This window comes from Manis pentadactyla, chromosome X (assembly GCF_030020395.1).
Source record: "Manis pentadactyla isolate mManPen7 chromosome X, mManPen7.hap1, whole genome shotgun sequence".
NCBI classification, from domain to species: domain Eukaryota; kingdom Metazoa; phylum Chordata; class Mammalia; order Pholidota; family Manidae; genus Manis; species Manis pentadactyla.
This window is the reverse complement of record NC_080038.1, coordinates 132,984,100-133,010,801: the sequence shown is the minus strand read 5'-3', so window position 1 is coordinate 133,010,801 and position 26,702 is coordinate 132,984,100. Positions and strand designations below refer to the sequence as shown.

At 44.8% G+C, this 26,702-nt stretch overlaps 1 protein-coding gene across 3 annotated transcripts in view; it reads left to right on the top strand.

Moving 5' to 3' along the window:
• The window catches only part of FGF13 (fibroblast growth factor 13), a 498,820-nt gene that overhangs the window by 20,913 nt on the left and 451,205 nt on the right, over positions 1-26,702 (top strand). For 2 of the 3 annotated variants that reach the window (XM_036919178.2, XM_036919175.2), the window contains exons 1-2: positions 5,543-5,699; positions 6,841-7,053. In XM_036919178.2, coding sequence (XP_036775073.1) covers positions 7,005-7,053 — 49 coding nt within the window. In that variant the 5' untranslated portion in view covers positions 5,543-5,699; positions 6,841-7,004. Of the gene's footprint in view, positions 1-5,542; positions 5,700-6,840; positions 7,054-26,702 lie in introns of those variants that run through there. The other variant, XM_036919176.2, reaches the window with a different exon arrangement.

Sequence of the window (26,702 nt, the reverse complement as noted above, 5' to 3'; positions counted from 1 at the left end):
CAGCCCACGGACCACATTCCCCACAGCTGGGCAGCACACAGCCATGTCCACCACATTGAGGGTCAGCTGTTGACAAAATGGACAAAAGCCCAGTAAGCCCTGAGATCTCTGCTTTTGTTGTAATGCTTCACTTTATCTTTGGAGAAATTGTAGAGGACTTAATTTTTCCATAACATTTACAAAATATGCAGTATCATAGTGGAAAGAGTAGGGAGTTTGGAAGTAGAAGTTCCTACTTGAGTCTCAGTCCTGGGTGTACCTTTTTACTGCAATCTTGGGTAATTTGTTTTACATCTCTGAACTGGTTTCCTTGTCTGGGAAATGGAGACAATAATAGTTACTAACTCAGAGGGTTGCTTTGTGTATAAAATGGCAAAAAAATCCAGATAAATATTTAGTACAGATCAAGAATCCCAGTAAATTAAATAAATGGCGTTACAATGATAAAGCTCTTTACTGTACCTTCGATGTGTGGGGCACTATGTAATCCATGGGGTGGGCATGCAGAGGGTTTAATCTTAAAAGAGTTTAACCAAGACCTTATCATCTAGGAGTTAATCATCTCATTGAAGAGTCACCATATGGGCACATGAAAATGTACTAACAACTTACTATAACTAAGAATGTTTCAAGAAATAAAATTTTTCTGCCTGAAGTGTTTTCTGTTAGCATTTTCAGTATAACCATTAGAATGGAGGCAAGAGCAGGATTTAAAAGTCTTCTGGAAACTGACCTAGGTCAAAATATTTGTGTTTTATTTACTGGGAGAGGCAATGGCTAGATCCTCTGTTTCTGACGTAGTGAACATCAGGAGCATGCTGTGAAGAAAAGGCCACCTTTGATTACCCAGTCCTCTTGGCAGAGGAGATTCTGCATGCTGTGGAACGATAGCGATTCTAGGTGGAGAGCCGATGCTGCCCACTGGTGTTTCTTTTTTGGTAGCGAGAGTGAATCCTCCTTGCCCAAGCTCTAGCTCACTGTTTCTTCCTTCACTAGAGAAGAAAGTGACAAACATGTATAGGCGTTCACTCCTGACAGGCATCCCAACATTCACATTATGATAGTCCAAATATTCAGTTTCAAGGGAGTCAGAAAATCACATTTGTGTTTGGTGTAGATTGGAAAGGTCTTCGTTAAGCTGTTTTCAGATAAATCATTGATTTCTCTATGTCTTTAATGTTCACCCACTCTAAAAAGCCATTCTGGTCTGTAGAAGACCAAGGAACAGAAACACTTCGGTCCAGAAATGATTCTAGGAGCCTCATTTCAGTTATCTGTTGCAATGTGTAATAAATGACCCCAATACCAACTGACTTACAATGACCATTTTGCTCACAACTCTGTGGGTCAGGAATTTGGACAGGACACAGCAAGGATGGCTCATTTCTGCTCCCTAAAGTCTGGAGCCTTGCATTTTGAATGGCTGGGAGCTGGCTGGGATGGCTTGATTGGGGTCATATGTCTGGAGTTGTGGTCCTGACTGTCAGCTGGGTTCCTCAGCTTTCCTTCCCATGGCCTCTGCACATAGCCAGCTTGGGCTTCCTCACAATATGGGTCTCAGGGTGTCTGCCATCTTACAAGGTGGCTGGCTTCCCCCAGAGAGAAGATGGAGCTGCTAAATCTCTTAAAGGCTAGGCCTTGAATTGGCACAGCATCCCTTTAACCACATTCTTTGGTAAAAACAAGTCAAAAGGCCAGCCTGGATTCAAGGGATTCTCTCTAGAGGGTGGAGTGGCATATGCCTACAGGATTAGGAGAAATTGTGGGTCACTCTTCCAGTTACTATTTCTGCATAGCATGTTGCCCTAAAACATAGCAGCTAGAAACATCCATTTAATTTTGCTCAGAATTTTATGGGTCAGGAATCTGAGCAAGATTTCATTGAGTAGTAGTTCTCCATTGAGGGGTCTCTCGGCGGAGGTTACAGTCAGATGTCAGCTATGGCTGCAGTCACTGGGTGATTTCACTGGGTTGGACGTCCAAGATGAATGTCTTGCTCAGCTGGCAGTCCACACTGGCTGTGGGCTGGGAGCCTACAGGTGAAGTCTCCAGTATGGCAATCTCAGGGAGGCAGACTTCATGCATTGCGCTGGCTTTCCCCAGAGCAAACATCCCAAGAGGGCCAGGCAGAAGCTGCATGGCGTTTTCCAATCCAGCCCCAAAGTAACAGAGCACCACTCTCTGGCTTGAACCAGTTACAAGCCCACCCAGGATCCCAGGGAGAGGTCATACTGCCCACCTCTCAGTGGCTATGTTTTAAAACTGCTACTGTTGCCATCTCTGAAGATGATCTTACCCGACTCTCATGTCTCCCAAAGCCACCAGTTTACCTGAGATTCCAAGAGAAAGCAATTGTAAATCATGATATAGATAAAAACACTGTAGGGTTTGAATCAGAAATGAAGCAGCTCTAGCTTCAGAGCTCTAGCATTTGGATTTCAAATTTCAAATTGCTGAGATGTGAGCTTAAAAATTAAAGTGACTTCCAACTCCCAGATCTTGGCCCAGTGGGCCTTTCTTTATCTCAAGTGCCCTGGCAGATGCAGAGCTTATGCTAGGCTGCCTCCTTTTGAGCCAGCTTTCTGCTGTGAAGTGTCTGAACAAATGAAAAACACATTTGGTCCAGTGAGAAACAGTCTTGTCACTAAAACATCTAATTTGGTGGTGCACGATGACAGTGGCTCTATGCTCAGCCAGTCCAAATATGCCAGGAAAAAGCCTTAAGTTTATCTGTCCTCCGTGCCCCCACTTGCCCCAATCTTACCCTCCAGCCCAGACAATGGGACCGCATGGCACCTTGCCCAGAGCTGCAGGAGAATGAGCAAACCTGGAATTCAGAGGCTGGTGTCCTGAGGCATTTGGGGACTGGCATGAAACAGACACTGGGGAGTTGATAGGGCCAAAAGGATGAAATTCTTGGGAACTTTTCCACTTTCCTACCCAGGACTCAAGCCTCTGCCCCTTCCTTACTCCATAAAACAACCCATCCCTCCTTAGAGGTGGCCATGCAACGTTTTGCCTTAGAATATTGCTTTAATTCCAGGATGAAGTGACTTGACTGCACAGGATAAGCCCTCTGTCCCATGTTTTATTAGATGTATGGAGTTCCTTCTCATAGGGGCAGAGACAGGATGGACAGGACCATTTTACCTCAGTGACAAGCAGACAGAAGTAAAGTGACTGGGCAGTGCAAGTTTCTAGCCTGGAAAGTGAAGGCACTGGCCAGAGGCTCTGGGTGGGGAAGAGGAAGTGCTACAGACGAAGCCAGGGCTTTGCTAAATTTCTTCAAGACTGAGCCCACTTGGTGATGGGGTAAAGACCACCTCCTGAATGCCCTCACAAAGATGCCAGATCCTCTTCCAGCTGACCATCCCACGTTTCCAGGTACCTTGGAGGCTGGACACTGGAGGGTGTGTTTTCCTGGCCCAGTACCCACAATATTCTGTTCATATTAAACATCTCACAGGGCTCTGAAGAGGGGAAAGCCCCTGTGCCTTTCGTAAAAGAGGCTGTCTGTTATCCCCTAGCAGGCTTTTCAGAAGCTTTGTTTAGAGGAGATTGCTTATCTTGGCACTTGAATATTCATAATCGTTGGTCTCTGCCATGAATGCCCTTACATCATTGATTTGCCTCCATATGGACACACATCACTATATTCTTCTTGTATGCAGCGTCTATTTTCTTCTGATTCTTTTGCAGGGTGGTTAATGGTGAAGAAAACACAGTTTATTTTACCTGGTTGTGTTCACAGACAGACTCCACTAGTATTCCCAAGCAGTTATCTCTTCAATGTACCTCAATCATTTTAACTAACCTAGGTTTAAGTCATATGCTAATTTTAGTGTCCTTCAATGAACAGGGTGATATCTGGCTTCCAGCTGGAAGTTGCCCTTAGTGGAGGTCCAATTGGTGATTGGGGCAAAAAGAGAGGTCTTATCTGTGCAGAGAATCTTCCTGGAAATTTTAATGCGGCAGGAAAGCTGAGACACCGAAGATGGACACAGTACCATGCTTAATATCACCCAAGACGGAGACTGAACCTTTTCCCCAAAGAGGTCTTTTTGCTTATCGAGAATATGAGGACAAAGCAAATGTTACATGTTCAAAGGAGAGGAGTGTCTGTGCATGTGGTGCACACACACATGTGCATGTTTGAATGTGTTGAGTTAAGGGAGTTGAAAAAGACTTAGGAGTTTAGAATTGGCAGATAGGTCCAGTGAAGATGTGCTTCCTCCCCTCCTATTAAAGGACTGATAGGCGTCTTGAGAGACTGTGTGTGGTATAATAGAAGAGCATTGTCTAAAATGACAGACTCATCTGGTTTTTATCCTGGCTCTCCTAGTTTTTCATCCAGTCTCCACCACTTAACAGCTGTGTGACCTCTGGGCAAGTTACTTAACCTCTCTGAGCCTCAGTTTTTTCATATGTAGAATGGAAATAACAGTACCAATAGTTCTAGGGCTGCTGTGAAGATGAAATAAGAGAATGATGTAAAGCGTTTAGCATGCCGGGTGGCACAGGGTAAGTGCTAACTAAGTCCATGGTAAATATTACTGGTTGTAAACTATCTAAGGACTCTTTGCTTCCCCTCACCTTTCCTGTAAACCCACCCAAGGCTCCACTCTTTTGAATTCCAGTCACTTGAAGAGAAATTCCTTCTTTCTCAGAGTACTGATAGTAATTAATGATCTAACCTTAAGTAGGATAATCACATTGTGTTATCAACCTCCAGATTATTAGATATTATTTACAAGAAAAACAGGCCTGGAGTTCCTCCCAGACCTAGGACAGAGGCTGCAAATTGAGTTTTGAGGGTTGTCGACCTTTAGACCCGGGCTGGCAGGAGGTGCAGCCCACTCTCCTGGTCTTGAAAGCCACAGCAGGCTCTCCTAATTGAGTTACCGCCTGGGATTCAGTAGGACTAATCCATCTATATAATTTCTTTGCCTGGTTTAATGCCATTAACAAAACTGAATTAAGGAGCGGGTGGAGTTGGGTGGGACGAGAGGAAACGGATTTTCTGCCTGGGAGTTGCTGCAGCGTCTCCACCGCCAGGCTGGAGCCTATGGTCGATTAATGGACTGGTCCGAGGACCAACTCCTGTTAGCGGCCAGTCCTTCAGCAAAGCACCGGGCTTCCGGGTGTCAGCGTGCCCAGAAAGGGCCATCGCAGAAAAGGTTTCCCAGGACGCCCCAGAGCTGAGTCCTGACTGCCCCGTCCTACCTTCCGTTTCCTTGGCTTTTTCTCCTTACCCAACCTGCTGTGCAATTCTTGAGTTTTCCTTCTGGTTTCAGTCTTTAGACCTTCCCTTGTATTTTGTCCCCAGCGGGTTCTAGGCAACATGTCGATCCCACTTACCCCTCTCCAGCACTCGCCCCCAGCGCCACCTCACTGTTTATCTCGCATTGGCTAAACCGGGGTGGTGGGCACTCTGCGCCTAGTTTGACAACCAGAGAGACCAGCCCTAGGAGGAGGGGCCTGCGTGTGGGGGTGGGGGTGGGGGTGGGGGTGGGAGGTGGCAGACGCCGCGGTCAGTTTCACTCTCTGCCCTAGTGACACCCAGATCCCAGCGCGCCCTTCTCCCAGAGAGCCGGGCTCTCTTAACTTGGGCAGCTGGCCGGAGGCGAGGAGTCGCCGACTCCCAGACGGAGAGTCCACCTCTCGGTTCGGGCAGTTGCCAACAGCGGAGTCCCCAAAGTGTAGGTGGCGACTAGCGCGGGCCGGGGCAGAGCTGCGGGGAACGCCGCCGCTGGGAGCGGAGGGGGTAAACGGACCGGTTGGGGGCGGGCGGTTGGTGCGCCGGGCTTCGATCTCGCCGGCCGAAGGTGCGAGCCCGCCCTTGCGGCTTCTGCGGGCCCTGCCTGCTCGGGAGGCGCTGGGGGACGCTGGGCAGATAAACTCGCCGGCTCTTTGCGGGGCTCGCGGGGGTTTTGCCAGCCGGCGGCTGACGTCGGCGCGCCCCTGCCGAGCTCTCCTCTTACTACAGCCGGCGGGCGGCTTTGTGCGGCCCCGCCCTCTCCGGCCCCCGCCCCCCGCGTGCCCACACCTTGCCTTTTTTATAGAAAGCGCCGCGGCGGGGCTCGCGGCTCCCTGGGACCCGAGAGTTCTTGGGAAGGAGCGCGCGAGCCGGGGAGCGGGCGAGCTCCGAGGGGGTGTGGGTGTAGGGAGAGAGAGAGAGAGAGAGAGAGAGCAGGTAAGGGCCAGCTGTTCCCGCGCCTCCGCCCGCCAGCAACTCGGGCCCCCTTTTGGCAAAATCATTGGAACCTGAAAATTGATGAAACAGAAAGACGCGACCCTCCCCTCTTCTCTCTCCGCGGGCGAGGAGCTGCGCGGCTCTGCGGTGTAACAGGCTCACACGTTGCTCATCACATGTTCAAACATTTCCCTTTCGGGGAGGCTCGTTATTTTTAAGTGAATATTTTCGTCTTTGTTTTGGTTTTTTTTTTTTTAATTCTTCCTCGGGCTCTCATTTTGATTGAGTTGGCGGCCCGCGGCGTTTTGGGAGAGGCGGGGGGAAGCGGACCGCCGGCGCGCGGGCAGCCCACCCAGGCCATTCCCTGCGCGGCCCGCGCGGAGCCCGGGGAGGACGGCGGCAGAGCCGGGCACTCCTGGCCGCTCCTCGGCGGCGGCGGGCGTTGCGAGCGCGGCTCTCTGCGGGAGGGCAGGCGGGCAGGAGCAGCGCGCGCGGGGCGCGGAGGGAGCGCCGCGCCGCTTTGTCTCTTCACTTCTTGAGCGAGGCAAGCGGCTCCTCCCGCGGCCGGCCGCTCGGGCTCGCGGCGGCGGCGGCGGCGGCTCCGGCTCCTCCTTCACCCCTCTCCTTTCCCCCCCACTCTCTCGTAGGCAGCGGCGGCGGCGACAGCGGTGGGGACAAGCGGATTCTGCCCCAAGCCACACCGAAGAGAGCTCGCGGTCGCCACTTGCCTCCCTAAGCACTCTCTCAAGTCCGGCCCGCTCGGCGAGGACTTCCGTCTCCTGGACGAACCTTGCCAAGCAAGCTGGGATCTATGAGTGGAAAGGTGACCAAGCCCAAAGAGGAGAAAGATGCTTCTAAGGGTAAGCCCGCTCGCCGAGTCCGTCTGCTTCCCTTCCCTTCGTTTCCCTCGCCCTCTCGCGTGCGCGCCGCCCTCCCGCGGCTCCCTGCCTGCCCCCGGAGCCTAAGCTCCCCCTGACCTCTGCGACCTCGGGCGAGAAAGGGGGGCCAGGGCCGCTGGGAGCGGCTGGGTTTGCACCACTTTCCCTCATTCTTCGTGGAATCGTCGCTCCGCGAGTGCCTCCAGCCTTTTCCACTCCCCCTCTGGTCGCACCGTGGTGGCGCTGCGGGCAGCCTTAGCTGCTGCAGCCCGGGGTGCCGGGAACAGCGCTGCCTGCTACCGGCCGGCTGTCTGTGCGAGTGCGTGTGTGTGCGTGTGCGTGAGTGTGCATATGTGTGCTGCGCGGGTGCACCATGGTGACATACTCAGGAATCTGCCCCACTCCCAGAACCCGGCTCGAATCCACCTTCAACCCCCGCTCCCCGCCCCCAATGCAAACAAAGAGCCTGGCCGAGACGCAAAACCCCTCCCCCCACTCTCCTTTCCCCCTCACAACCCCTTCCCCCCAACTCTGTACCCCTTTTCCCAGAAGGCAGGAGCTTGTAATCTTTGACACGCCGCGTGCAAAAGTGAGCAATCCCGGTGCCCCGGCGCCGCCCGCGCTGCTCCTCTGCAGCGCAGCCTCGCCAAGCCCCCGGAGAACAAAGGCTGTCGGCCCCTTGCCACTAATGCCCAGCAGGAGCAGGCCTCCGTAGGAGGGGAAAGTCCCCTCCCTCCGCTCTCTGGGGTTCAGCCACCTGGCCCGGGGCTCCTGCCGCCGGTCCCCCGGAGTGCGCGTCTTGGCCTGGGGCCTCCCACCGGCGGGTTGGGGAGGTGCAGCGGAGCTGGGCTCAGCCTGGGGCGAACTCAGGAGTAGGAAGGGGCGTCCCCCTTGGCCCCCGCCACGCCTAGCCATTTCCTTGCGGAGCACCCGGCTTAGCTCTGGAATGTGGAGACAGCATCCTTTGAGATCCCCGGTGCAGAGGCACAGAGAGGGGGTGTGGTAGGGCAGTAGGGAAAGGGCAGGTGCCTTAAAGGTGCAAGTGTACGGAATGGTCACAGAGTAGACGCTGGAGTGGGCTGGGTCGGCCGGGAGTGCCCCCCACACACTGAATCGCAGCGAGCCGCGCTCATTCCACGCCTAAGAAGTGTGGCTGCAGCGGGGGGAGCCCAGCTTTCGTTACCAGGCCCCAATTCTTCAGTGAGCCCTGGGGCCCCTTCCCTCCCACTCCTTTCCCTATTCCGTTTTCTCATCTCCTCCTTCTCTCCTCTCCCCATCTCTCAGAGCATTCTTTCCCGGGAGATTCTAGGGCAGCGCCAGCCCTCCCCCGCGGAAAGTTGTCAAAGTCTTCAGCTCAGGGCCTTTATCCTTGTTCCTAAACGGAGCCTTTTCTGTTCCAGCTAAGCGAAGTGTTGACTGAAAGCCTCGGAAGTTTGTGGTGGGCTTTAGATCTGTTGTCCTGAGGGTTAGTGTTGCCACCAGTCTGGCTCAAGGCTAGAGTTCAGAGCCCTTCAGACCCACCCATATCCGCTGGCTGGCTGATGCGCACAGATTGAAATAGTCACTGGGAAAGTAGGAAAGTATAACTCTGATTACACATTTCTAGAGCTTTCCTAATTGTAGTGTGTCTTAAACAGGCATTCATAAGGTAAAATGACTTCACCGCCCTTAAAAGGTTTTGTTTTCATTTTCAGTTGAGGGCCCAGAAAGGCAAATGCACTTGAAGACTGTAATACTAAATAGGCAATAGATTCTTCTTCTGAATTTGGGAGTATTTCAAGTTTATTTCCAGAACTTTGGTTCCTGGTTTGCATCAGGTGGTTACCTAAGGTTTATTTCAGGCTACCTTTCGGAGGATCCTGAAACCAAATTCATTCACAAAAAATGAGTTGTTGTTTTAGGCCTATTATGTGCGGTTGTCCACAATGGAGTAACAAGTATGGAAACATTAGAACAGGTTTCTGTAACTCAGTAATGAAAATTTTTACTAGGCATATGTCATAACATTTTCTTATGTTGACTCACCACATTTGAAACTGAATACCTCTCTGTAGACATTGTGTAATTAGCATTTGGAATTATGGTTGTAATTAGAATAAATTAAAGTAATTTTATAAGGCAACTTTTAAGAAGGGAGTTAGTTTACTTTCTTAAGGAGATAGGAATCTTTTACGGCTGGTAAGAGCACAAGCCCCATTTCTCCTTCTCTGTTGGTTGTTGAATTTAGAGCATTTTCAAAATAGTGAATGCTTAACAGTTGTTAGTATTTTCTCCTTTCAAGTATGAGAAAGTCTTATGTGATTACATTTTAAGGACTACTTTTTATGGTAGAGATGAAAGATACCAGCATGTATGTTTAACCAACAAAGTTGATTGACCATATTCATGAAGAGCTTTGGTTATTTATGAATTTCCTATATATAGGTAATTTTTGAATTTTTTAAGCTGAAGAATTCATAACAGTCTTTGCAACATAGCAAGTTATAAGATTGAACATTTAGTAGATATTTTGAATAAATGCACATTTAATTATGAAAAATGGTGTGACAAATGATTGAATCAAGTCAATAATTTAGTAACAGTTGGAATGAATTTCATCATCTATTTTCAAAGCCTCCTGCTCCTTCAAATTCAGCCCCCCCCATCATATGGGGTTCATGCCCACAGCCTATCATAACTACATAGAAGATCATCATAGAGTATAGTGTTTCTGGAGTTTTTAATGCACAGGTGGAAGGTAATCAGTAAATTATTTTGTGTTGCTGAATGAAATATGTCTTTCAGAGCATGTAAATTGTCAATTGTCTTTTTAAATGACGTTTTCTTCAACTCATGGAGGTTAAGACCAGTGATGGACAATGATCTTTTGATAACTTTTTCAATAGTACCAGACAAGATAGACTGTCCTCTTTGGGGTGGGGGTGTGGAGGGGGATCTGATTCTCTTTGAAGCTATTAAAATGACCACTTTTGCTGCAGATCACTTTTTTGGTTTTTATTTAGGCTTTGCATAAACTTCTAAATTGGCAGATGTGTATATAGTTAGGGGCACTCAGCTGCTGGACAGGAGGACCTATTTCTATTTCAGGGAAGAAAGCATAATGTTTGTTCAAGCAGATAGTCACTTAGCTTTGATTCAGTCTTCTCTACCTTGTCACATAAGATCTTTTCAGCTGTTCTCTGTTGGAAGAGCCCTCAGCTAAGACTATGTCTGGTTTACTGCAACTGTGTTCCTGTGGCATTCAGAAAACGTGTAGCCTGATAAAACTGAATTGTTTCTGGGTTGAGTAAAAGTGCTAGCCAATTCTCAATTTCAAAACTGTCATTTGGTTTGTAGCTACCTGTTTGGAGTTGGGTGTGTTTTTTTCAACCACCCTTTCCCTTGTGCTTAGCCAGAGATCCATCACATCCAGGCAAGTTTCAAAGTCATGTGGGCTGTGGGTTCTCTCAGGGAGATAATCAGCATTAGCATCAGGCTGGGCTTATGCAGGCTGCTGGGTGATGGAGGACAATTCCATGCATGGTCCATGAAGCCAGCCACTTGCACAGCTGTTGCTGTAATGGATTGCAGTGCCCACATGCATTTATGGGCACAGCTCATTTTCTGCTCACTTCCGGGCTTTTTCTAATAGCCTTGCTAACCATACTGGAGAAGGACAGGGCATTGTGGTCAAGCAGCCAGCATATCAAGTCTTGAACGCCAAATGCCATTCTAAAAGATCATCTTGGTCTTAGTGCATTACTGTGATAGTTTCCATCAAGTATTTTTCTCAGACTGGCCAGGCAAAGCAGATGTTTAGAGGTATTTTGCCCACGAGAAATCATTGACGTTGGTGACCTCCTATTTAAAACTAACAATCATAATCTAATTGTTACTCATGTAGGGACTTGTTTTTTCACCTGTGAGTAAAAATCATCATGTGATTTTATGGAGTGTCATAAGCCCCATGTTTTCTTCTGTGCTGAGGGTGGTGATCACAGCCTCTGGAAGGAGGTATGGCCAGGGAACTCTCTAATCAGAAGTGTTAGTCTGTTCTTGGCAATGGTGCAGAAGATGAGTGCGCAATGCCCCCAGGTCCTCCTCTGCAGTCTTTCTGGTGGTTTGCAGCTTCTTCAGCGACAGAGGCTGAAGCTAGGAGGAGAAGCAAATTTGGGCATGTGCTAGGGGTACTGTATTTTCTCCCTTACTTAGTGCTCTTACTCTAAGGCACTTTCCAGTACAGTTTGAATCATTGAAAGGGGTTAGGATGCATCCTCAGACTGGAGATGTGAGTAGGGTTGGTACAGGACTGGATTGTTGGCTTGGGGCCTGGGTGAGAAGTGGAAAGTAAGCTGTGCGGTGAACAAGGGGTTGAGGTCCATGCCCAAGGCAGGGAATGTATGGTGGCCTTGAGAACAGCCTCAGAACTGGGGAGTGAATGGGAATCAGGGTTTGGCTGGTAAGCTGGAGGACTGATGCATGAGGCAGTGAGTAGGGAGCTGAAACTGTTAACATTCCAGGTCTCTTTGCAGCTGTGCTGTTTTATGTTCAAATCAACTCCTCATTCTGGGAATTACAATCAACATAGAACAACTGGAATGTGTTGCAGCTCTTCAAATATATCCAATAAAAAGGCTTTCTAGTGTCTGCTTCATTGTGGCTTATATTTTTGGAGTTGAGAAATTTAAAAGGCATAGAAAATAATTGCCAAGATTAAACAATTCAAAGAGAAAACAATGAATTAAGCTACAATGGATGGAAGGAATCCTACATGTCCATGACCTTGCTAAGCTTAACGTGATCTTTGAGATGTGAAGATTACGTACATAATATGGTTTTAGCAATTAGAAGGCAAACATGTGCATAAATCGTCTGCAGTCACTGGTTTGTTTCCTTATCCAAAAGACATGTTAATACCAGGATTTCTCAGCACAAGCTGAGGAGTGGATTTCAGGCTCATTGTCCTGTGTAACGTGGTTCATCTTAGTCCTCATGAACTCAAAATGTAGCTTTTCTGTTTGTGATATGCCGGTTCTACAAACTTACTTGACTCAAGTTTCTGACATTTTTTATTGTGGCATTTTTACCACTTTGGTGAATGCCATATCTTGGTGAGACATTTCTTAGGAGTGTGGATATCTAGGTAAATGCACTAATTTCCTAAAGAAAGTGAAATAATATATGGTAATCATTATGACCACCACTTCAGCCTGCAGGTTTAATTCCTCTGAATTGGATGGCCGTCTATTTTTCTCTAAATTAGTGTTTTCTAGGGTATTAACCCTGGGAAGGGGGCATTTTTATTAGGAAAGAGATAAGCTCATGATTGGGTCAAATGGAAGTGTGAAAGATGTGTTTATTAAGGATCTGGGTTTGTAATAAACATTAAGCCTGAATTACAATTACTGTATGTTGAGATTACTGTAAAGCTGTCTTCATGCCTTATTCCTGCCTCTGTCCTTTGAAATTACTTTTAGCATTGATTTTCAGATGGAAATGGTATTAGTGTCCCTGGCTAATGACCTTCTCCTTAGGCAACAGGCAGAGTGTAGTAGGGTCCTTGCTGATTCTTTTTAACTCCGGCAGTACCCTTGGCTTCTGTAGCTGTTTGTGGAGTGACTTTCTAGGGGGTGTGGTAGGGCTAGGCTGACCTCTGAGTTGCTTGCTTGTCCTGCCTGCTCTCAGCCTTGTGCAGAGACCTTCAGTTTGGTTTGGACAATCACTATTTGGTCCAAAGGAATCTTAGGTGTACATGTCTGTCCTCCTTTCTGGACCCTGTCAGTAGGGCTTGGGAAGACATAAAAAATCTCTGGTGAAAGACAGGCCTGGTCAGAGGCCAAATTAGAAAAGAGGTAATTAAAAAAAATAGTATGAACCCAGTTTCCTTTTTTTGTGTTTGTGGATTATGCACAGTAACATTCACAGATCTTAGGTGCATCCCGATGAATTTTGACAAATGTTTACACCCATGTAATCAGTATCAACATCAATATACAAAATGTTATCATCATCCCAAAGAGTTCTCACCTGTTCCTTTCTTGTCATTCTTCCCCCAAAGACAACTACTGTTTTGATTCCTATCATCTTAATTTAGTTTTTGCCTATTACTGAATTGAATGTAAATGGAGTCATGCAGTGTGCACTCTTTGTCTCTGCCACCCAGCCACCTCTCCTTCTGGTATGCTTCCTTTCCCAGCTGACACCCATTCTCCTCATCTTATCCTCTGTTGTTTGGGAAGACACCCTTCCCATCCCCCACCTCCACTCTAGGGCACTCAGCAGGGTCTTGCCCTTGGTAGGCTCATATGGAGTATTTGTGGAATGATCTAGCCAAGGTAGGGAGTTCTTTAAGCAGAGGTGTGTCTTAGTCATCATTTAATAACAATAATGACTGTGGTTATTGTTCCCATTGTTATAAGTAGCTTCTAAACTATTGAGCACTTACAGTTTCCTAGGCATATGGTATTTTTACATGTACCTAATTTAATCTTCAAGACAGCCAAATGAAGTAGTGAGTAGTATTTACACACATTAGAGATGAGAAAATTGAAGCTTAGAGAGATTTTGTGGCTTGCATGTGGTCACATAGCTAGTGGGTTGCAAATCACTAGCACAGTCCTTGGCATTGTAGTCATCAATAAATGATCATGGAATGCAGGCACCATGAGCATATCAAAGCTCACTGGTCCTATGCTATGTTCATTTTCAGCTTGTTGTCATATCTGAAAGCCACGAGTTAGGGAAAAGCTCTATGATTGACTTTTTGTGGCTTAGTCTACTAGATGCCTGGGGAGATTCACATTTTAATTGAGGATTGCCAGAGGCAGAGCTTTAACCCAAAGGAATTAATGTCCATGGTTGATTTCTGACACCTGGTAAGTTGGAGAAGTAATTTTGGTCAGGGTCCTAAAAATAATTTTCTAAGCACTAAGGGATTTGACAGTGAAATATCCTATGAAATCTACCTAACAATCTATGGAAGATAGCTATGCATACTAGTATCATTCCCATTTGACAGATGAAAAAACCTAGTGTTAGATTGAGGCCAGCCTGAGGTCGGTCGCTCAGCTAAGCAAGGTGGCAGAGGTAGGATTTGAGCCAGGTCCACCTCTTGCCCATTGTTGTTATCCTGCCTCCCTAGGCAGCACAGGTAACTCTAGTCTAGCTTTTCACAAAGACAGAATTACATCCTGTTTGCCAACATGGATGTGGTTAGGAAGAGTGTGCCTGTTCATGTGTGTTTGCTCCAGGCCTATGGTCTCTGTGTAGCTGAGAGCTCTGAACATTTCTTCAGTGACTTTTCCATACTAGGCACTGTGCTGGGCCTGGGCATACAGAGATGGGAGACAACCAGTCCTTAAGGGCACCCTTTCCTTTCTCTTGGGCCTTTGGACATTGCAACTTTTTACTTTCCAATGTGTAGCTCCCCTCACTTGGTCATGTCTGACTTTCGACATTTAAGCATCTGTCAGTTTGAAAATAATGGTACTTTTCTCCAGAGCTGCATCTGGGAGCTTGTTTCACCTGTGTTCTAAAGATTACACCTCCTCTTAATTCGATGCTGGGTACAACTCCCAATTGTTTGTTTTTTCCCCATTACGCGACATATGCTTTCAGTCCATCTCTTCGTCCAATCAGTGTCTCATTTCTCTTCTCTTTCTCTCTCAACCCTACCTTATTCTCTCTCTCTCCCTCCCTCCCTTTCTGAGAACTCCCTCTTTCCTTTTCTTCCCCCTGCTTTCCTTATCAACAGATGTCAGTTATTTTCATTAACAAATGGGGTTCCTTAGGGTAGGCTGGTCTCACTGGAGTATTCTCATTTCTGGTTTGCCACCTTGATAGCTATATCAGCTTCAGGGAAAGCAATCCCCTTCTTAAAGTGTAGCCCCACAGAGGAAGCTTTTCACTGAACTTACTTTCAATGGAAAAATAAAAAAGTGCGAGCTTTATTTTTTATTCTATTTCTGCTGCCTTCAGTTAGATAATATTTCCAAAAATATATCTTGTTCACTGAGACACATGCCTTGAATGAGCATATTAATTGCAGTTCTCAAAGTCAGTAATCATGTAGTGTTTCTCTGTGCTGTAGGACCTATGTTTACCAACTGTAATTACCAGTGACGGCTCTATTGCATGCTTATAGGTGAGTTTAATATGGAACGTGAAACCCACTTCTCAAAAATTATCCAAATTATGTGGATAGCATTTCTACTGCTCTTGAACCAGGGGTTGGTAAACAGATCAAGTTCTTAAAGTATTTATCTTTCTGTTAAAAGTAGAAGTCAACAACCTAAAGAAGGCAGGCTGAGTGCAATTCTTGAATATGCCTATAGGTATTTTCAGAATCTTCTTTCAACCATGACTTTGAAAGTATTGTGAATTGACCTGCTAATTTTGTCTTTGATTCTTTGTGTATGCTTGCTTCTCCCCGTGCGGGGTTTACTGAACCTTAAGACTTCCAAGAGCTCTTGGATTTGCGGTGGTTTGGGGAGCTCTGGAAAGAATGTGAGCCATTCTCCTGAAACAGGGCTGTGGCGCTCCTCTCCCGATGCTCTCAGCCCCGGAGCATGTGTTTTACCACTAGCTGGAGACCGGGCAGTCGCGCTGAAAGGTCTGCTTAACCAGTCGCTGTGGATCTGGCAGAAGGGTTTATTACAAACCTCAGTGTGCTCATTAGCCTCGTGATGTGGTGGCTGCCCAAAAAAGAAACACGGAAAAGTTGTGTCACCGTAGGTGAAACTTGGCGTAAGAGCTGCTGCTGGGCGCCGGGAATGACAAAGCTCCTTCCAGGCGGCAGCGGAGGCCGAGGGCTTTGCCCATTTGCCCTGGGGCCCACGGCCCGGCCCGCTCTCGGCTGTGCCCCGTGGGGACGCTGCGAAGTGAGCCGCGGCCGGGGGCAGGGGAGCCCAGCCAGCGGTGCGGGCTGCAGGCGGGGAGGGTTCGCTCTCTGGGAGGCTGGCAATGTAGCTGAGGGCTCTTGGCAGCGGGGGAGGGGCCGAAGGAAGGGTGTCCGCCGTCCCCCAGCCATCAAGGTGCCGCTAATCCCTGGACACCTGACCCACCCCCTGGACTCCTCCAAGGCAGACACGAAGGCAGGTTCCAATCAGAGCCTTGAAGTCAGGGCTTGGGGCAGCACCACAGCTTTGCTTCCTCTGTTTTCTGGTCAATGCTAATTCGGTTTTAGCTGTTCAAAAACCTAGGATGCATTTGGGGCAGAATGCTCAGGGCCATTTTGAAGGTATTTGTGTGCTTTTATATTGCTTATGTTTCATTGCATCGATTTTTTTCAGATTAAAAAATAATGCATGTTTACCAGGGACGATTTGGAAAATCATAAAAACATAGAAAAGAAAAAAATAGCACCCAAGGGTTCCACCCTCAGGTTAACTTTCCGAGATTTTCCTTCTAGTCTTTCTTGTCTGATTTTTTGTAATACACATATATACATGGGTAATTATCTTTGAGTATATGTGTGGGATCATGCAGTATATGCTATGACCTCTTTTTCTCAACAACATGGTAGAATGTTTTTCTGTGTCATTAAATAATGTTCCACACTATCATTTTTAGTGTGTGTACTGGGTGTGGACTTGGGGATGACAAGGAGAGAGAGTGATTTTGTGCCTGTGGTGTGCAAGGTTTTTCAGTACCACCTTAAGATCTTTCTTACTGGGTCCCACAAACATTATTAATATTTTATAAATGTACATATATGATTATGTGCATATAGAGAGGTACATATATGCATGTATAAATCTATAAATGTAAAATTAAATGCATGTAGTCTAATATGCATATCTAAATAGGCACACAAATATGCTTAGAATAAGTCTTGAAAGAATACATCAAAAGGAATCTGTGTGATGTCTTCTAGAATATTTTTAGTTTTTCTTTTTGTATTTTCTATTTTCTCTGCAGTGTGTGTATATAATGATACTAATGATGTAATACAAATTAATATAAACAAAATGTTGCTCATGGATTATCTTCAATTTGACTTTTCAGCTTCTGTTCCAACCATTCCTTGATCTGGAATGCTGTACCTATTATTTTTACATTTTATGATCCTCCAGGTCCAAGCTTAAGGCATATCCTTCAGGAAACTCCTCTTCTACCTTCTTGGCAGGAACTGCTTACTCCCTGCACGAGGCTTCCGGGTTACCCCTCTGACAAAGTCCATGGGTTACTTTGGATAAATTTTATGATTAACTTTTCACTTGCTTATATTTTATCTCCCCAACTAAAGTGTAATGTCCTCAAGGGCCCTTTGCCCAAAACAGGTGATAAATAAATATGCTACTTAACCACAATTCTCACTGTCTTTTTACTAGGTTTCCTTAAATACTCTTGTACCTTTGAAAGTCTAATCTGTACCAAAGCCCTTAGAATGACAACAGCAACATTCCATCTGGATTTAATATTGCTAAGTTAATTGGGGTATACTTTCTACCTTACAGTGGGCCGTCTTTCACGTTAAAGTAGCTACATGGTTAAAAATACAGATTTTAGAGACTTGGGTTCACATCTAAGTTCCTCTACTTATGTGTTGCATGATCTTGGACAGATAGCCTCCCTAAGCCTCTCCAAAATGGGGATAGGTGTACTTATCTCACATCCTTATTTTAAAGATGGAATGAGATAATCTCTGGAAAACAGCAGAGCCAGTGCTGGCTGCATAGAATTTAGTCAACAGTGATATTGATATTATTACTGATCTAGTAGTGATTTGCATTTTGATTATTCACATTAGACACTTCTTGTTTGAGGGCTTGTTGGCCTTAGAAACAAATCTGTAGATTCACACATCTGGCCGTCATATTCCAATTTAATGGCTTGTAATTCTAATTCATATATTAATTAATTCATCCATTAATTTACTCAATAAATATTTATTGAGCCTTCTATGTGCCAGCTACTGCTGTACACACTGGGGTTCAGCCAGGGAGCAGAACAGATAACCATTCCTGCATTCATGGAGCTGGTGCTTTCCAAGTTTATTTCGAGGAACCAGACTTCAGCACACAAAGCTCTCCACTCCATGTTGGTCATATGTCAAGCAGTGACCTGCTGCCCATCATGGACATTGGGGCCCTGGCCAAGGCAGATACCAAGGAGGCAGCCTGGAGGAGTGGAACATAGTTTATCCATCTTCGGTCCAGGGACCACTAGAGCTGAGGATCCTGAATAAGCTTGGGCATCAGCAGCATCTCCCACCAGGAGAATTTGATTCAGTAGAGGCTTAGGAACTCATTATCTGTTTGTAAATCTCCTCAAGTGATTATAATGCACAGCCAGTTTAGGGACTTACTGCATCCGGGCACTGTTTCTCAAGCTTGACTGAAATTAGGAATCACCTGTAGGGTTTGTTTAAAAAAAAAAGTAGGCTACCCCCTCCCCCTGACCTGCTGAATCAGAACTTTACAAAGCGAGTTTAGTAATCTGAATTGTAAACAAGTGTCTGCTTGATTTTTACCATCAAGCCAGCTGGGGAAAACATTGTCCTAGGAGCATCAAAGGAGCCCTAGAAATTATGTGTAAGTGTGCATTTTTCTCGTGAATGGGGTCCATAGCTTTCAACAGATTCTCAAAGGATTCAGTATCTCCAAAAATGTAAAGTGAGGTAGAGCACTGAGGTCCATGCCTAGCATTGTAACAATGAACTGTGTGCTTTGGGACCTCAGTTTTGCCTTGGGTTGAATTAAATAACCTCTGAAGTCCTTGCCCAGCCCAATAATCTTCCACATGCAAATGTTCTGTTTGGAAGCCTCCTTTCTCCCTTTTTGCTCCTTTTTTTTTCTTTCATTGACTGTCTCACCTCTGTTGTTGCTGCCTTCTCAGAATTAGGAAGAAATGGGGAAGGAAGAGAATTTCTAAGCCTGGGCCCTTACGGAGAGGACAAGGCTGGAAGGCAACCTTGCAGATGCCATTCAGAGCTGGCAACCCCAGAAGAGCTATAAGAGTGGCAGAGGTCAATGCTCAAATATTTGATCCTTCTGGTAGCTTGAACCTCAGTGGATCTTTACGTGGTGGCACAGAGGGGTGGGAGTGGGACTTCTAAGCTATCCCTTTGCCAGTTCAGAGCAGGTGGACAAGGGAATTCCCCTTCTTGGATTCTGCTTTCCTGCCTATATCTGGTGAGAGGTGGGGGGGGAGGAGCATAAGGGTTGGGCCATGTCTAGGTGAACCCCAACCTCTCTCCTCATCCTCCAGGCACTGAGCACTGTCCCTGTAATTGGTTCAGGACCAACAGAGTTCATTGACCTGTTTCTGCTGGTTACATTGAGTTATAAATGGTTTTTTTTCCCCTGTGGAATTGGGGGTTCAGGCTGTATAGAATGACCTGATTTGTATCACAAGAGCCTTTGGGACTTTGACAGATTTTACCATTTAAAAAATACACAGCTTTCTCCCTCCACCCCACTGGACATAAAAGCAACCTTTGAATTTATGGAACAAAGAGCATGACTTTAAAGGGCAGTAGACACAGAGGGGGAGGAAGGGGAAATAAGACAGTCCATCCTCTTTTCTGAGGCCATTGTCTCCATACAAGTGGCAAAACTGAATACCTTGAAAAATCTTGTATTGATTTTTAGGGTAGAGGCATCTCCCTAGGATCTGAAAAACCTGGTAGAAGCTAATAAACTTGTTCCCCTGCTTTTGAGCCAGAAGTTGAGTTGCTTAGCTTACATGGCTGGAGGAAGTTAGAGTAGTTGCTCTACAGAGAGAAATTTTGGCCAGGGTGCATTGCTTTTGATCATATTATATATAGGTAAGGCTCAAGGAATAAAAAGGCTGATATATACAGATTGGACTCAAATGGTGAATGGGAGGTGGTTGCAATATTGAAGGAGTTGTTTTTGAAAAATTTTCCTTCTAGTAGCATCATCTCTGTAGTATATCTGAGTGTTTCTTTAGGGCTCAAGGATTACTTGATTAAAAAGAAAGAAAAGTCAATCCTAGAGGCCTCTTGTTGAAGCATTTGGGTTTCCTGCGATTCTAATTATAAGCTATTGCTCAGAGTGGCTGTGTTTTGCTTCCCAGGTTCTTTTAAAAATTTATTTTTATTTTTTTATTTCTTTTTATAAATTTTATAAAAATTTTTATAAATTTTATAAAATTTTATTATTTTTTTATTTTTTTTATTGTGGCAAAATATGTAACATAAAATTTACCATTTTATTGAGTTTTAAGTGTACAGTTCTATGGCATTTACATACACTCGTATTGTTCAGCAACCATCACCACCGTGCTTCCCAGGTTCTTAATCAGAGATGATAATGGCTGGAAGGGGCCATAATGACCATTTGTTCCAACGTTTCTTTTGCAGAGAAGAGGGAATCAGGCCCACTGAGAGGCAGTGACCTGCTAAAGGTCATAGAGCAAGTTGGTGGCAGGGCCTTAGCTCAGTGCAGTTCCACATGGCCACACCAGTAGACTCAGGCAGGTGGCCCCCTTCACTGATAGCAGGCTCAAGGAATGACATAAATATTTAAGATGCTTTTCTGATTTTTTAAAAAATCAAGTAAGCAATCAATCATTAAGCTTTAGAGCCAGAAGGCCCTTCAGACACCATCTAGTTCAAATTCCTAATTTAAAATAATTGGCTCTATTTGCTATTTCTAAGTCCAAATTGAATTACAAAAATATGCTAACATTCTAATTTCAAAAATCTGGGAAAATTCTCCCCCAGCCTGCTTTCTACTGACTCTATGACATTCCATGGTTAAACCGGGTCCTTTGTGGGTGGCTGTTATTAATAAGCTTTCCTTGGGATGTTTACAGTAACTGCTGTGACCTAAATAAGATGGTTATATTGTTTTTCCCCCACAGAAGCAAGAACATTTTTAAAAAGTGTGTTCATCCCCTCTCATACCATTCTGCTTACCTATGACTAAAAGAACTGAAACATTGCTTTTTTTCCTATTTATGAATTAGATGAAGAAACTTTCATTAGAAGAGGTAGAGTATTTCTACACAAGTTAAACATGTGAGGCCTTTGTATGACAAAATTACTTTTTCTTTGAGTAGAGTTTCATGACATTATATCATGTATTATAGCATGATTCTTTTTAAAAACTATTTTATTTCTGATTGTGATAAACTATGCATAAGATAAAATTTCCCATCTTATCCATTTTTAAGTGTGTCATTCAGTAATGTTAAGTATATTCACATTGTTGTGCAACAGCTCCCCATTCCTACTCTCCCCAGACCCTGGCAACCACTGTTCTCCTCTCTGCTTCTATGAATTTCACTATTTTAGATACCTTTTACGAGAGGAACATGCAATATTTGTCTTTCTGTGTCTGCTTTCTTTCATTTAACACAATGTCCTCAAGGTTCATCTATGTTGTGGCATGTATCAGAATTCCATTCCTTTTAAATACTGAATAATATTTCATTGCATGTTGTATTAGGGTTCTCCAGGGAAACAGAACATATCTATATCTAGATCTATATCTAGATCTAGATATAGATGAAATGCATTATAGGAATTGGCTTATGTGGTTATTGAGGCTGAGAAAGTCCCATGTGCCATCTACAAGCTGGAGAACCACGAAAGTCAATGGAATAATTCAGTCCAAGTATGAAGGTCTGAGAACTAGGGGAGCTGATGGTTTAACTCCCAGTCTGATTCAGAAGGCCTGAGGGTGTGAGGCTGGTGTAAGTCCCGGAATCTACAGGCCTGAAAACCTGGAACTCTGATATCTGAGGGCAGGAGAGGATGGATATCCCAGCTCAAGAAGAAAGAGACATTGCCTTTCCCCCGCTTTTTTGTTCTGTTGGGGCCCTCAATGGAGTGGCTGACTCCTGCCCACATTAGTGAGGGTAATCTTCTTTACTTGGTCTACTGTCTCAGATGCTAATCTCTTCTAGAAACACCCTCACAGACACACCCAGAAATAATGTTTTACCAGCTATCTGGGCATCCCTTAGCCCAGCCAAGTTGACACATACAGTTAACCACCACATATGTATATATTGCATTTTCTTTATCCATTCATCTGTTGATGGACATTTGAGTCGCTTTCACTTTTTAGCTATTGTGAATAATGCTGCTGTGAATATGCGTGTTGATCTGTTATTTTTTTTAATTGATGGGACAGGTCGTTTTGACATCCTCTATGTGTTTCCTCAATGTTTAGTGTTAGGTCATCAAAATCACATGGTGAATGAGGTGAAGGAAGAGCCCAAATCATCAGGGACCTGGAGCACTGAGTTGTTTATCCAATGACTTGCATGTTTGAGGACCATGAGAATAGGAAATAAGGCTTTTCTTGGTCTTATGTCTATTTACTGTTTATGATGTTTTTTGTACAGTGATTTTTTTTTTGTAGAAATAATTTGGTTCCTCTGTGACAGCCTTCATGACCCTTATCCCTGCATTTGGAGTGGAGTGGACTGTGCCTTCCTGTGCCCTTTGCAATTTATTTCCATTTCCTTTTGGCTCTCTCTGTCTCTGCCACTATACTGTAAACTTCCTGACCCTGTCGGATTCCCAGTACCTAGGACAGAGCCTGGCCCATAAAGCAAATGTAATAAATGCTTGTTTGAATAGAAAGTTGACTCATTCTGTCATTTGGAAAATTTTAACTTCCTAGTTAGTCTTGGAACAATTTGACATTTTTATTTGTTTTCCTCTGGTTCTTTTATGTGTGAGACGTGGCTTATGTTCAGGAGCACAAATTAGGTTTAAATGTGTGGCAATTAAATTTTTTCCTCAGTCCTTTGTGGGGAGTAGGAGAAACGCTCCCTGTATACTTGTCATCAAATAGGGGAAATAGCCAAGCCTGGACTTTAGTTTTGATTTGTATAGGCTCCTCTGATAATCTTTACTGTGCATCCTCCCAGCTGCCTCTGAAGGTGGTGTGCCAGGTAATGAGCGTGGCTTTGGGCTGTGCAGCTGGTGCTGTGAACACTGTATTTGTATTGGGGCACAGATTTCCCTCTCCATGCTTTGGCTCCCAAGCCTTGTTTTTCATTCCCCCTGCCATCTTCTGAGCCCCCCCTAACAACTTTATATGTTTCCAGAAATAGACATCTCCCTAAGTGGACCCTGGTTTCTGATAAAACCCCTAACAATGTTTAATATATTCTGTTTCCCATTGGTGAGTAGAGAGCATGCAGATACATTTATTTTCAGGTGATAGACAGCACTTTAGAAACACATGCCTGAGAATCTGGACACCATTCATTCAAAGAGCACCAGCCATCTGGCAGGCTCAGTGCCAGGCACTGGGGAAATGCTGATGAAGAGCAGAGTCCCTGTTCTTGCTTGCATGGAACTGACAGTGGAAAAAATAGACAAGGAAGCAGTACCCTGGCCATGGATGGTAGAGAGCTAGCAACGCTTGTAGGAAAGAAAACTGACCTGACTGGGTGGTAGTAGTAGTGGGAACATTAACCAGACTCCTGAAGGCTGAGTAAGGGTTTGGCAGTTGATAAGAAGGAAGAAAAGTGTCCTGGAAAGTGGGAACAGTACATGCAAAGGCTAGGAGATGAACGAGAACATGGCTTACTTAGAGAACTGAAGGAAGGTCATTATTCCTAAAGGGGTGAGTCACTGTAGTTCCATGGATAGTCGTTGCAAATTGCCGAATTACGCCACTCTTATTCCAGTGGATATTCTCATGGATTCCAGTTTTAAGCAGGAATATCCAAAGTGCCATCTTCCCATGCTTTCACAAGCAGGTTCCTTAATTGGAAGAAGTATATGAAGAGACAAGCTACTCAGCATTCAAGCAGGCTCAATGATAATTTCATGGATGTGTTTAAATGCCCCTTGTGAACAAAACCATAGGATACTATCTTTTTAAATGCATAGAACTCGCTAGATTTTAAGTAGAATAGTTTGTTGTTGGTTGTTTATTTTTTGCTGCTAAGATCAGAGGCCTTGGAGTTCTGTCCATTGTGGGCTCCATGATTAGAAATCCACATATGTGTTTGCAGTGTGAATTTTTTTTATTGATACAGGACTGAGAAAGTCTCTTAGCTATTCAAAATATGGACTGTATAGCAGTCAGGCACTTCCCCCTCAGAAAGCAGCTTAATCAACTTCATATAAAAGTATATAAGTTATATGACTAGTATTAGTAGGTCATGAATTTTTATTAAGTCAAAAAGACCGCTGCTCTTTAACAGTATCATTCTTGACAGCTTGGGGGTATTGTCAGGGAGCTCACAACTCATTTCTGACTCAGGTTACATCACTTGTGTAGGCTCTCAGCTTTGACTTCATTAGTTGCATGAGAGTAATGTACTTTCACAAATATTTTTTTTTCTTTTTGTTTGTACTTTTACAAATATTGCCCAGACATTGCCACATAGAAATTTCAGGACAGTTCCATTCATTGCACTTATTCACTCATTGAATGTGTTTTGGCTTCCGGTGCTGGTGATGCAAAGGTGTACAAGCTGTTGCTGGTCCCTGCCCTCATGGCACTCACAGTCTAATGGGGAAGAAAGACAGGAAAATAGTTGAGTGGGATAAACACAGTGTGAGTAATGCTGTAACCGGAGAAGCCCAGGAGGCTGTGTAAGGCCAGGGGAGGGCAGCTAATTTGGCTTTGAAGAGTCAGGGAAGCCTTCCTGAGGAAAGACCTTTAAATGTGATCAGAAAAATGAGCGAGGAGCCGACTGGGTAAAACAGAGGGGGAAGAGAATTTCAAGCAGAGGGAACAGTACATCTGAAGGCAAAGAGATGGGAGAAATGGAGGGAAGGAAGGGAGAGAGATTGCAAATATAAGCATAAATCTGAGAAGGAGAAGGAGAGGGATTACAAATATAAGCATAAATGTGAATAATTGAGTAACCGTTATTGTGGATGGAGAGGCATGAGGGGTGCTTCGAGAGGTGGGGTTGAGGGGCAGCACACAGAGGTATAGCGGGCTTTATCAGGATGAGGAGGTTGAATTTCACTTTAAATGTATTGGGAAACCTTTGGAGGGTTGCATGGTGGGGAGCCCTGTGATCTGATGGGCATTTAAACAGCCCTGAAAGCAGTAAGAAAGCTGATACACTGGTCCAAGCTTAGACTCAGTCAGGTAGGAATGAAGATGGATGATGTCTAAACTTTTGAGGGCACTGTTTAGGGGTTGGAGGAGATGGGGTTTAACACCAATAACAGCATGAGTGGCACATTTTTTAAATTAAGGTATAATTGATATATACTCTTATGAAGGTTTCACATGAAAAAACAATGTGGTTACTACATTTACCCATATTATCAAGTCCCCACCCATACTGCAATGCAGTGTCCATTAGTGTAGTAAGATGGCAAAGAGTCACTGTTTGCCTTCTCTGTGCACACTGTTTTCCCCGTGATCCCCCACACTATCTGTACTAAACATAATATCCCTCAGTCCCCTTCTCCCTCCCTCCCTACCCGCCCTCCCACACCCCTCCCCTTTGGTAACCTCTAGTTCCTTCTTGGAGTCTATGAGTCTGCTGCTATTTTGTTCCTTCAGTTTTGCTTCATTGTTATACTCCGCAAATGAGGGAAATCATTTGGCACTTGTCTTTCTCCACCTGCCTTATTTCACTGAGCATAATATCCTCCAGCTCCATCCATGTTGTTGCACATGGTAGGATTTGTTTCTTTCTATGACCGAATAGTATTCCATTGTGTATATGTACCACCTCTTCTTTATCCATTCATCTACTGATGGACACTTAGGTTGCTTCCATATCTTGGCTATTGTAAAAAGTGCTGCAGTAAACATAGGGGTGCATATGTCTTTTTGAATCTGAGAAGTTGTATTCTTTGGGTAAATTCCAAGGAGTAGGATTCCTGGATCAAATGGTATTTCTGTTTTTAGTTTTTTGAGGAACTTCCATATTGCTTTCCACAATGGTTGAACTAGCTTACATTCCCACCAGCAGTGTAGGAGGGTTCCCCTTTCTCCACAACCTTGCCAGCATTTGTTGTTCTTAGTCTTTTCAATGCTGGCCATCCTTATGGGTGTGAGGTGATATCTCATTGTGGTTTTAATTTGCATTTCCCTTATGGTTAGTGATGTGGAGCATCTTTTCATGTGTCTGTTGGGCATCTGAATTTCTTCTTCGGAAAACTGTCTCTTCATATCCTCTGCCCATTTTTTAATCGGGTTATTTGCTTTTTGGGTGTTGAGGCATGTAAGTTATATATTTTGGATGTTAACCCCTTGTCAGATATGTCATTTTCAAATATATTCTCCCATACTGTAGAATGCCTTTTTGTTCTGTTGATGGTGTCCTTTGCTGTACAGAAACTTTTTAATTTGATCTACTCCCATGAGTTCATTTTTGCTTTTGTTTCCCTTGCTCAAGGAGATGGGTTCAGAAAGAAGTTGCTTATGCTTATATTCAGGAGATGTTTGCCTATGCTGTCTTCTAAGAGTTTTATGGTTTCATGACTTACATTCAGGTCTTTGATCCATTTTTAGTTTACTTTTGTGTATGGGGTTAAACAGTAATCCAGTTTCATTCTCTTGCATGTAGCTGTCCAGTTTTGCCAACACCAGCTGTTGAAGAGGCTGTCATTTCCCCATTGTATGTCCATGGCTCCTTTATCAATGGTTGGGTTTATATCAGGGCTCTCTAGTCTGTTTCTTTGGTCTATGGGTCTGTTCTTGTGCCAGTACCAAATTGTCTTGATTACTGTGGCTTTGTAG